At 34.8% G+C, this 12,924-nt stretch overlaps 1 protein-coding gene across 1 annotated transcript; it reads right to left on the bottom strand.

Annotated features, from left to right (window-relative positions):
- Positions 1 to 2,505: 2,505 nt before the first annotated feature.
- LOC109219857 (protein SULFUR DEFICIENCY-INDUCED 1-like) lies at positions 2,506 to 5,943 on the bottom strand. Its single transcript, XM_019384326.1, has 4 exons — positions 5,646 to 5,943; positions 4,633 to 4,845; positions 3,626 to 3,781; positions 2,506 to 3,203 (listed from the first exon to the last, which is right to left on the bottom strand). Exons 1-4 carry the CDS (start codon positions 5,766 to 5,768, stop codon positions 2,805 to 2,807), a joined length of 891 nt encoding a protein of 296 aa, XP_019239871.1. The 5' UTR covers positions 5,769 to 5,943; the 3' UTR covers positions 2,506 to 2,804.
- Positions 5,944 to 12,924: the final 6,981 nt, after the last annotated feature.

Genomic DNA, 12,924 nt, shown 5'->3' with positions numbered 1-12,924 from the left:
TTTATTCGTATAATTGGATCATGTATTATATGTACGACAAAATAAAATAAAGTATTTGGTTTACTTTGTAACATTTGATTCTTTTTGAAGTATTCTGATAATTATCTTTCTTTTTGAAAGTTATGTTTTGATTTTCTTCTTTGAATTACCTATTATTTGTGAGACAAATTTTTTTTTTTTTTTTGCCGATAGGATACAAATAATTGAGCAACTATTCTGAAGTGAAGTACTCTATTCTCCTTGGAATGGAGAATTTGAGAGGGAAACTAATGAATAGAAAAGAAGAGACAAAGATGAAGGCTAAGAAGAGCATAATCAGAAGGAATATAAAAAACAATACGCCGCAATTCCTACATATTTCTTTTGTTTTATTTTCTTTTCGTTATTAGTTTCTTTACTTTTATTTCATATTTCTTTTATTTGAATAGGAGAAATTTTAGCAAAGCCGATGTTTTACTATCTAATGAAGAAATTATCTATTTACATGCCTCTAACATATAATTGTACTTAAAGAGTCTTGTATTAACCTCTCACTTCCTCCTCATTAATTATAATATATGTAAGTGAAATTTTTTCTTAAAAATCCTTTCTCTTTTATTTCCTTTTAAAAAAGAAAACCAGAAAAAAATGCAGTTACCTAAAATCTAATTCTAATTAAAATGTTAAGTATATGATTTATCGGTATGTAGAATTATCTTTTATATCCACGTTAATTTAAAAAAATTATCTCTCTCATCTACTATATATCGTTATTTTTCCTTTTTTTTTTTAAATTTAGTGATATTTTTTATATCCGCGCGAAGCGTAAAAAATTTCACTAGTTACCACATAAAACACAAAGATAAGCAATACGTTCTACTTCAGAATTAATTAGCTCGAATAATAATAATTAGTAAACGTAAGACTTGATGATAGTAATTGATAAGTATAAATAAACATAAGTAGATTCAAGTGGACCCATGGTTAGGCACATTCAAGAATTTAAAACCTCTCCACCAGAAAAGAAAAATACCAAAACGAAATTTTAATTAACTAGAATCAAATTTAACTTCCAAAATGCTTACTCACCTCTGTTATAAACCAGTAGAACATAGTAGGATTTAAGAGACAACAAAGTTTCCATATAGGGTATAATCCCGGTGAACGTGTTAGGTGTTTGACCAGATTTTCTTACCATAATTAGTTTTCCTATCTCATGAAGGAAAGGACAACATATTTACCATAATTGGGTTTTCCTTTTTGTAGAAGAAAATTATGATTCTTCCATATTTGGCTAGCTCCTTTTCTTGTAGGAAAAGGTTTGGAGTTCTATAAATTGAAGCGTCCTTCTCATTCAGCAGCATCCACAATATAGCCATGCATGGTTTGAGAGTCGTGTTTAGGGAGAGAACTTTACGGGACAAGTGTTAGTGTGTCACTTGTGTTTGCCTCTTCGTGAGGTTGTTCTCTCGATATTTTGTAGTCTCTTTTTATATATAGTGGATTGCTCATTTCCGCCGTAGACATAGGTCAATTGACCGAACCACATTAAATGTCTGTATCTCTTTTGGTAGATTTCTCTTTTGTTGTATGATTTATCGTCGTTTAAGGTTTGCTTTACTAACTTCCGCATGACACCTAATTTTTTTGTCCTAACAGAACGGACTTTGATGTCTCAAGCCTAACAACTTTAACTTGTTCATATTTATGTATTTTTGAATTATTAACCGCTAATTTACTTCCATCCTCTCGGAATAACACGTCTCCATCCTTCATAAAGCTCACATGCCTCAACCAAAATCTTTAACAAACTTCAAATCCTAATATTGCTCATTAGATTATGAATCTAATCGTATTCTGCATCATTCAAAATTTTCACATACTTTATGGCTCTTAAAAAGATTTTAGAACCACATAATTTGTTGAAGGAAAAAAAAGAGACGAGCTTAAAAGAGAGTACACTAATGAGGTATAGCTGGTATGAAAAGTGCAAATGAGTTTGTGAATTAAAAGTATGTACGTGTTTTTATGGCCACTTAACTTAATGAAATGACTCAAATATGCCACTGAACTTAATGAAATGATTCACATATGCCACTCGGGAGTGAGGGGGGACTGGGGCTGGTAAGTAATGAAGGATTTATATAATGTCATGGCAAAATTTGACAGTATTAGGGTTTCGTTAGTGGCTAATGGCATACATGGCCCAAAATGAGAACATTGGTGGCGTGTTTATGTCCAACTATTAACGAGTGGCATGGATAGGCCATTTCGTTAAGTCAAATAGCATATTTGAGCATTTTCCCTTTTAAGTTTACGCAACTTTTAAAGGAATAATTGATCTAACTCTGTTTTTATTTTATTTTCTGGTTTTATTATGTTTCAAGATTCTGAAATACCACTCCTACCCCAATTTGCACCTAGAAGGTTTTTTTTTTTTGGGGGGGGGGGGGGGGTGTTTAAAAGTAAAGGGAAATAAGGTTCTTTCAAGTTTCAGCATATGAATATTGACTACTATTTAAAAGATTGACTATAAACACTCATCAAAAAGAGGTCCTTCAACTAGTTACAACCGAAAATGAAACAATTATACAAGGAGTATAATTACTCTTCAAAAGAATACCAGTATCCACCCTTCACAACACAAAGGAAAATTATGCAAGACAGGTATTCAAATTGGTACAAAACCAACTATATGACAAAAACATGTGTGCATGTACTCACATTTGACACACAAACATATACACTAAAAGTGCCTATTCTTCATTAACAAGTATGACTCTAATCAAACATGAAAAAAACAACTAAAGTCACTGTTGAAGAGATCAACAAGCCAATTGATCTCTACATGGTGAAATTTCTTCAAAAATGGGAAGTCGCCTCGATCGAAATGGGGTCCACTCGTTCATCAACTGGTCAAGACCCTCAATAAATGCATCTTCTAAGTTTAATTGGGGAGAAGCGGAAGTGTATCCAAATTGTTCCAATTCTTTCAATAGTTCCTCTGCACGACTCTTTGATTTAGGATCTTCTGAGCCATAGACTTTACCTTGTAAAACGTCTTCAAGAACCGACCTTGCTTCACTATATCGCGCTTGTTTTAGTAGGCACAGACATAGATTGCAGGCTTTATTGGCATCAGGGTCAATTTGCTGAGCTTTGTGATAAACAATTTCAGCAGCTGCATAGTTGGTTTGTTGCATATATGCCCAACCCAAATTACCCTACACAATGATCCATGTAGTACATTTGTCAGAACACTACAGCTATAAGAATGCAATATTAATTAACCAGCAGCTAATATTGTGAAAAAGGATATAATTTGTATACACTGACATAAGCTTTAAGAATGTTTTCACTATAACGTAATTTAATCTGTTGCGACAGGTTACCCGCCAATTTGATGAATAGCCCTTTGTTGTTCAAACTGAATCGAATCATTTTTGTAATTTTCTAAATGTTCCAAAGTCTTTTAAGTTAGAATTAATCAAATTCTTGTTCCTTATTTTACAAGCTACTAATATCACTTTTTATGAACTGTTAGCTATAGTTATCTTTCCGATAACTTGATAGTGTAAAAATTCTTTTACATTATCAGTGTAGAGAAGTTGAACTCTAGTGAAAATCAAGGTATAGTTGAAAATACCAGTATCCGGGATGTCTCTTGCTTGATAGTAACTTGAAACTTCCTTCCATGGGAACGAGCAGTCTTAGTAGGTTTACCATTAAATGCTTCTCCTTGATATATCATTCGTAGCTTCTGCTTCAACAGTTCAATCTGCTCCTCTAATTTTCCACATTTCTGCAACATTCAACAAATCAATTAGTGTACTGACAAAGAGGAAACTCTTAATTGCAAGAAACATACTACCATCAGTTCTTTGAACACTCTGTCTTCAAACTGACTGTTAAGATTTACCAGGAACCGGAAAAGAAAAACAATACTACCTCCCTCTCCAGATATTAATTGTTTTAGCAAACTGAATTTGTACAGATATATTTAAATGTTTTCGTTAATGGGTGCGTAAGAGTGACATATAGAAAAAGCATAATCAGTAAACTAAGATTTTTGAATCATGTTTGTTTGGACGGAAAATTGGAGACTTTAGAAATTTTAACATCTAGTGCGAAGTTTCTCATATATATACTTTCTTGCTTAACAGCAAAAAGATAGAATAATGGACAGGTTGACATATTTGGCTGCTAACTAGATATCCATATTCTCTTTTACCACATTCAAAAGCAACTTCTCCACTGGATTTTAGTAACTTAAGTCAGAAAAACAGCTTCATCTTGCCTTGAGCCGAGGGTCTATTAGAAACAGCCTCTCTACATTATAGATAGAAGTAAGGTCTACATATATACGCATTACCCTCCCCAGACCCCACTTGTAGAATTATACTAGAATTGTTGTTGTTGTAAGTAAGAAAAACAGCAACAAAGAAAAATCATTTTCTACCAGATCATGTAATTGTTTGAAGAAGAAAATATCTTTTTTTTATCACAATGTAACAACTAGCCCTCGAGCCGAGGGTCTAGTGGAAACAACCTTTCTATATTAAGTAAAGTTTGCGTACACACTAGCCTCCTCAGACTCCATTTGTGGGATTACACTGTTGTTGTACAATGTATCAACTAGTACGTATTTAGTACCTTGTATAAATCAATGAGAACATTGTCTAATGATTCTTGTGCTTGTTTGGAGCATCGATCTCTGAACGATTTTATAGCTTCAATAGCCTCTTCAGACCGATCTTGCTGTTTCAAAACCACAGCCATATCTTTCAAGGCACTATCCACTCTATCTCCTGCATTTATTGCCTTCCAAAATAGAACTACAGCAGCCTCTGGATCTTTCTCTACTAGCTGCAAGTAACATCATAATTAAGCTTGTTTCATATATCATCACTTAATTTAGATGAGTTTAAATGTACCAAAAAAGTCTTATTTAGTAATTATTATACAATTTATAAGAAAACAAATTAAAACATATATCAATTAAAGCTTGGTAAGAGTTGGGCGGGTTGGACTATGACCCAAGTTTAGCCATTTTGACCCAGCCCAAGTAACTTTTGGGTGGCTTAATGAATGTCCATTTATTGAATCGACCCATTTTGAACCGCCCAAAATTAGCCCAACCCGTCCATTTGACACCCCTACTTAGAGTTGAGGTATATTGTTATTATTGTATCACATACAAATCCATTTGTAGTGTCACAACAACAAAGCCAGTAAAATCCCACAAGTGGGGTCTGGGGAGGGTAGTTGGTAGACAGACTTTACCCCTATTGTGGAAAGCTAGAGAGTCTATTTCTCATAGACCCTCGACTCAAAAAGAGAAAACCTCGCTGTATTCATGTTTATACTAAACCGGATAATTTAATCTTTAAGATTCACATTTCAATTGGATGCAAGTAAGTTTGGTGTAGGGGAATACAGGTGGGGTCAGCCACCAAGCATGCTCTAATTTGTATTACCCTTTCAAATTTAGAAGAAAAAAAACTTGAAAAAGTTTGAGAACATACTCAAATTAATGCAAATTGTGAAAGATGCGGACTTTAAAATGTCATACATAATTACCACTGTAGTAATTACATTTTTAATTCTGATAATATCCTCAAGAATAAATATAGAAGACTAACAATTTATTATGAAAAATAAATTACCTGTGCGTATTTGGCTCTAACATAGGGACTATCACCAGGAGGAAGCTTATGAATTACATGATAAAACTCTTGCTTCATCTCTCCTTTCTTTGTGCATAATCCATTGTTGTAATTCTTCATCATCTTAATTAATTAATTAATTAATAATAATAATAATAATAATTCCCTCTACTACTATCAAATTTATGGAACAACTAATGTATATCAAAATATAAAAGGAATAATTAATAAAGAAGAGGAGAAGATCTATTAAAGAAAAAGCTGAGGTTTTTTTCAGCAATGGAGGGAAGAGTTAGAGAGGAAAGAGAGAAAAATAAGATGCTTTAAAATATTGGATCAGAGGGGTGAAAATGAACTTAGACGGAAAGCAGTCTGAGTTCATTTGTTTGTTGGCTTTTCCGACAATTTGTTCGCCACGTATGTAATCTGGACACGTGTCAGTTTCGATTTCCATTTTGTGCCTGCTTTCTGCTTTGGGAGAGACTTTTTCTGTTTTCGTCTTTTCAGGTTTTCGGTTTTAGATTTCTAAATTGCAAATTACGCAAAACAGTTTACTGTGATTTTTTTTAATAAATGGAATTGATCTATACTAGATATTTGTTGGATTCAACGCCTTCGTTTTTAATCTATTAATAATCACTAAACCTATTTTTTATTGGTCATATGTTGAATTAGATGAGTGGCAAATATCATTGAATTCGTAGGGTTTGATTTATTTATCTGGATTTATTCTGATTATCTTTAGTCTAAAATTGTGCTACATCTATTTTCAAAGATAAAGTTGAGAGTCGTCTGGTACATTAGAGACTGCCTAAAAATTATGTGATTTTTATCCATCTGACGATACTGTATTTTGGTTTTGTTATTATCTTGTTTTTTTTAGTATTTTTCTTTTTTTGAGTTCTTTTATTACTGCATATCGTTTTTCAACACTGTTGTGATTATGTATACTTGCTTTGAGCCGAGTGTCTATCTAAAATAATATTTCTATATGCACAAAGTACGGGTAAGACTACATAATTTACCCTCCTTGAACCCCACTTGTGGGGTTGCACCGGATTTGTTGTTGTTGTTGCTGGTTAATAGTCATGAAAACAAGAATTCGATTTTCATTTTCTTATTTCATTTACCTGTTTCTCTAGTTTTTCCCCTTTTATTTTACCTTTACTTAATTAATTTTTCAATGCCGATAATACTATTTATTCTTTTTTATTTTGGGGGGAAAAGAACAAAGAGAACGTCACTACACAGAGATTGGCAAAAGGGAGAATTATACTGGTTTTAGCTAGACAGTGGTTGAGATTCTTTCTTACCTCAAAAAGGTGAAAAATGTACAGTCCTTTACAAAAGTTATGACTCGAATTTGAGTTCTGTCCATTGTTTAGTATTTCTTGGGAAACCGCACGAATACATTTTGACTGCTCTATTTTATTTCTTTTCTTTTCAAGATGAAACCAAAGAAAATTTATACACTCTCCATTCACTTTTATTTGTTTATTATATTAAAAGTATATTTTCTCTCTTACTAGTCCACTTTAGCAAATTAAGAAAAAGATAATTTTTTTCTTGTTTTACCCTTATCATTTTTCTTTTGAGAACAAGGATCTTATATATATATATATATATATATATATATATATATATATATCACTTTATATTCGTTCCAGAAATCAAGGGNATATATCACTTTATAGTAGAGTTCATACAACGATAACTGTCCGAGGGGGCATTTTCTACTTGGCTATTACATAACATGTCTCGAAGAACATTTTTGTTACCCAAATAAGCCAGTCTTGAACAAACATCTTTCCTAACTTTTTTAATAAGATAAGTAGAGCCTTCACAGTCCGAGCTTCAAGCATTACTTGCAAAATGAAGGGGGAGGGGGGGGGGGTTGGTAGAGAATAGTAAAATCCCTGCCTTTGTTATCGCCACACAGTGCTCTCCTAGCCATCATGTGTGCCAACTTGTTGGCTTCCCTGAAAATGTGGTGGATTTCCTGAACCTTCACCTGGATCATTGACGACCTGCACTCAAGGATAATGCTATTAAAAGTAGTCACTCCATTGTCCAAACAGGTAATCACATCAGTAGAGTCCGTTTCCACTTCTAAATTGGTAAGCCTTGTTCTTTGGCTATGTGAAGGCCTGTTTTCAAAGCCAACAACTCAGCCTGGAGGGGGGATACGCCAAAGGCTCCATAGAAGCCAAGTATCCAGTGACCCCTACTATCTCTAAAAATACCACCAAAGCCACATAGAGAATTTGCTTCCTTAAATGAGCCATCAATATTAAGCTTAATATAGTTTGCTGGTGGCTTAATCCAGTTAATAGTGATAAGGATATGTTTGTGAATTGTTTATTCTTTTTCTGTGAGAAGTTTGTATTGTATAGCTTGGTTATTGGCATAATAAAGAGCCGATTTATTAGTGGTATTGTTAAAGATATTGTTATTCCTATTAGTCCAAATTACCCATATGACAAAAGGAAATAGATCTATCCAAGTGATAATACCATTCTTAATGGATATAATTTACTAATATTTCTTCTGCTCATGTCCAAACCGAGTTGAAGCCATAGATCTTTTAGTAACGACACGACTTGTCGTTTTGCATTTTCGAACCCCGTTCCCTTAAATAATACTTTCCGCACTTGCTTTAGCTAATTTATGACTTGCGGGGACGGGTGGTTCGGAAGTTAGAAGAGTTTTGAGCAAGAATAAGCCTAGTTGCTTCTTTAAGTTTCTTTAAAAAGGCCAAGTTTGACCTCGGTCAACATTTTGGGGAAACGGACCCAGAATCGTGATTTGACAATTTCTGAGAGTCCGTGGGGAAATATGGGACCTGGGCGTATGCCCGGAATCGAATTCCGAGGTCCCTAGCCCGAGTAATGAATCTTTATATGAAATTGTTAAGTTTAAGTTTGTAAGATTTAAATAAACCAAGAAATTATTGTTTTCCTAGGAATCGGGTTCGAATTTTGATTCCGAAACTTGGTACAAGTCCGAAATATCAGTTAAGACTTACCTGTAAAATTTGGTATCAATCCGAGTGGTTTAAGGGCGTTTTGACCCGTTAGGAGGAAATTTAGAACTTGAAGGTTCAATGATTTGAATCATTTGGTTTTGGGGTTGATTCCCTGATTTAGCATTGTTTTAAGCGTTTCGAGGGCTCGAGTAGGTCCGCCTCGTGATTTCAGACTTGTTGGTATGTTCGGGCGGGGCTCGGGAGCCCCGAGCGTCAAATGGTCGAGGTTCGAGTGAAGTTGAAAACTCAGGAAAAACCTTATCTGCTGCTTCTGTCATAACCGCTTCTGCGGCTCTTGGACCGCAGAAGCGGTCGTTTTATCGCAGAAGCGGAAGGGGCCAGGCCCAGGGGAAACCGCAGGAGCGGAGCCCTGACCGCAGAAGCGGTCCATCCGCCTAGGCCCAGAACCGCAGAAGCAGTAGGCTTTCCGCTTAAGCGGCCTCGCAGAAGCGAGGTTATGACCGCAAAAGCGGCTCATGTCCGCAGAAGCGGAAATCACTGGGGGCAGAAGGGTTCATTAATACGAACCCAAACTCATTTCTTCCACATTACTCTCAACACTTAGGCGATTTTGGTGATTCCAAAGAGGAGGTTTCAACATAACGTTGCAAGGTAAGTAATCCCCACTCATTTTTAGTTCAAATACATTAACATTAGGTAGATTTAACACTAAAAATTAGGTAAAATCAAGGGATTTGAGCTAGACCTAGGGTTTAATGAAAACTAAGGTTTTATCACATAAATTGCCATGTAGTGAACTAGAAATCATATATGTGTGATCCTTAGGTGATAGAGAACAACTTCCTTCGAAAAATCTCAGAATCCGGGCACGTGGGCCCGGGGTCGGAATTTAGGAAACTTGTGTTAATGGTTAGGAAATTGCTTAAATAGCTAGAATTCAACCTTGTAAGCCTTTATTTACTAGTTATTACTTTGTTTGATTAGTTTGGGATTGTCCGGCTTTGAATTAAGGACTTGGGCTCGTTCTTGGACATTGGGAGTGCACTTTGGAGCGAGGTGAGTTTCCTTTATAACCTTGTAAGAGGGAATTGTCCCCATAGAATTTTGAATGAGTAATTGTTGCTAAATGCGGGGGCTACGTACGTACTAGGTGACGAGAGTCCGTGCGTAGCTACTATATGATAATTGTTCGGGTAGTTTAGGACCCACGTCATGTCTAATTGGGGAATACCTCTTATTTTAAATTGCCAATATGATCATTTTGATTTGCTAGAGACTTGAGGAAATGAAAGGTGAACGTATGAGTTTGTTGAGCCTTGGTAGGAATTCCCTTAGACATGAGTAATTGTTTTTTTTTGGGCCTTACAATAAGAGCATACTGGATCAATGTTAATACCAATATAATTCAAATGGCTTCTAGTAGGTAGTCTATTATGAAACCATTTTCAAAGTAAGAACTTAAGCTTATTGGGGCAATTTAGGTCCCAAATCCACATAAAATCTAAATCACTGTTAGGGTGATTTTTTATTAGGGAATAGCAAGATTTGGTAGTAAACAACCCATTGGTATTAAACGACCAAGTTGGCGTGTCACAATTACTAGCATTAGGCATTATAGCCTTAATTTTGTTAATAATGTTAGCTTCTAGACCCGTGGAGATTTTAGAAAGATCCCAGTTATTGTTAATCCAAATATCATTTATAGTTAGCAAGTTATCCGTTTGGGTCAAGGGGCCAGAAATATATTGGCAAAGAGGAGGAGTATCGTGAATCCAACGACTATTCCAAACACTAGGAGTTGATGAATTATCGGGAATCCAGGTAATGCCCTTATTACAAACTTCCCACCCTTTCAAGATACTGTCTCATATGAAGGATGAGTTAGTAGAAGTCTTCCTTTAACCATGGAGTCCTAAAATTAATTTTCCCCAAGGAGAACAAGTGTATTAAGCAGTCTCCAAGAGAGATTGGCTAGACTTGCTAGATTATTACTCTTAGCCTTACGAATTCCCAGCCCACCCTCTCTCTTTTACCTAGTAATAGTATTCTAGTTAATTAGATGAAGTTTTTTAGAGGTGGCACTAGTTCCCCAAACAAATTTTCTTTGAATCTTATCAATAGTACTAAGGATCTTGCTAGGCAAAAAGGTGTATTGCATAATGACTAGGGAGGGAGTTGAGGCAAGGGGTGGCCAAAACAGATCTACCTGCCATACTTAAGCAGTTTGATTTCCAGGTTCCTAGTCTAGCAAGCATATTATCAAGAACAAATTGAAAATCATTTGCTCTAGGTTTCGAGTTAGTAATTGAAAAACCTAAATATTTCTCAAAAGAATTACTAATATTTATATTGAAAGTATTTGCTATGTTGGTTCCAATATGTTTAGGACAATTTTTAGAGATAATAATTTTAGACTTAGATTTGTTGATTGACTGACCAGACAAGTTACAAAACTGCTTTAAGCATTGTTTAATGGATCTCATAGATTTATCATTAATTTTGGACCGCGTTAGGTCATCTGCGTAAAAGAGGTGTGATAGTTGGTGATTATTTTTGCCAATGGTAATTGGGCTAGGAGGACCTAAATCCACCTTATGGTTAATTAATGTGGAAAGCATTTCCATACAAAGTATGAATAGGTATGGGGACATTAGATCACCCTGTCCTATACCCCTACTGGGCATAAAGTAGCCAGTCCTAGTACCATTAACCAAGATGACTATTCTGGTAGTTGTTACACAACTCATAATAAGCTTAATCATTGTTGACATGTGACTTTTGACCCTCCCCGAAATTTTACCCATTTTAGCATGTAAATATTTAGTTTAGGCCTAATATGGCCATTTCAACTAATTTTTACTATTTTACTTTATTTTATTACAAGAAATTAAAAAAAATTAATTACAAAAAAATAGGTTTATTAATATTTTATAGTCATTTTTAATCTTAAAAAAAAATTACAAAAAAATAGTACCCTATCTTTATTTTTATAATCTTGAAAACACACACACACACAAAAAAAATAGTTTTATGTTTTATAGTTTAGTTCAATTAATTAAAATTAGTTTTATAGTTTTATATTATAATTGTACATAATTTTAGAAGAAAAATTAGTTTTAGGTTGGTTTATCCCGTTTTTATAAATCTTATAGTCCATTTTTTTAGTCTTTGGCCCAAAATCCCTAGCCCATAGTTCCTAGGTCCATACCCCTAACCTAATCCCTACCCTATATAATACTACCTACACCACAAACACACCAGAGAGACATACAAAATACGCCTGGAAAAAGGATACAGTAGCGCCGCAAAACAGGGACCCTTCCCCATCGTTCGGCTACAACCAAATGACAACCCCCCGTCTTCTTCTCTAACACAAGAATCAGCCAGCAGCCATCGCTCCCTCACCCATCCTCGCTGTCATAGACGAGAAAAGCACACACAAAACAAAGATTGTGATTTTTGGTTCGTCAAAGTTCGATTCGAATCTGGACTGTTGTTTTGCTCGGTTAAATTGCTTGTTTTCGTTTCGAAGTCGATTATTCTAGCCTAAATAGAAAGAGTCGCTGGAGGTTCGAAGGTTCCGTCTTTGTTTCCGGTCGAGTCTGTCCGTGTCCAGCTTCCATGACCTTCATTAGGACTGATTCTGTCGTCATTTTCGGCAATTAGGTATGTAAATAATCATCTGTTTTTTTACTTCAAAACTATGAATGAAAAATCTGAATAATTAAAGCCATATTCCTGACTGATTTCATAGATGCACGATTGAATCTGATTATGGTTTCATTAGTTTTAGTTTGTCGCTCATTTTGGCATGAATGTTAAACTGGAATTAGTCTCTGTTTAAGTGTAGTTTGTTTGATGCTCTGTTAGGCCTGTTTGTGAAATAGTGATGCTACTGTGGTTTGAAATTTCTAGTTCATTTCTTCATTGTTAGTTGTAGAAGTGTTTCTATTAATCTATTAGTGTTGGCATTTTGGGATATTGCTTGGAGGATTTTTACTGTTGCATATTAATCGTTTGATGCAAGCACAATGTACTACATGGAACGTGATTTTCCTATAAATGATCCATCTTGATGATAGTGAAATGGCTTTATATATATGCCTCATCTTGTATTATGTAGTTCCAACGCTAAAGGATTCCAATTTGTGGAAGCATTCTCTAATTTCGGGCTTCATCGGTAATATAATAAGTTTGGATTCATCTATTTTTGCTTATAACAATTCTTTAAGTCATGATTTTATAATGAAGCTCATATTTGGAATAAATAATTCGTGAATATCGTAGTTTGCT

This window comes from Nicotiana attenuata, unplaced genomic scaffold (assembly GCF_001879085.1).
Source record: "Nicotiana attenuata strain UT unplaced genomic scaffold, NIATTr2, whole genome shotgun sequence".
In the NCBI taxonomy this organism is placed as follows: Eukaryota; Viridiplantae; Streptophyta; class Magnoliopsida; order Solanales; family Solanaceae; genus Nicotiana; species Nicotiana attenuata.
This window is presented reverse-complemented; position numbering and strand designations above follow the sequence as displayed.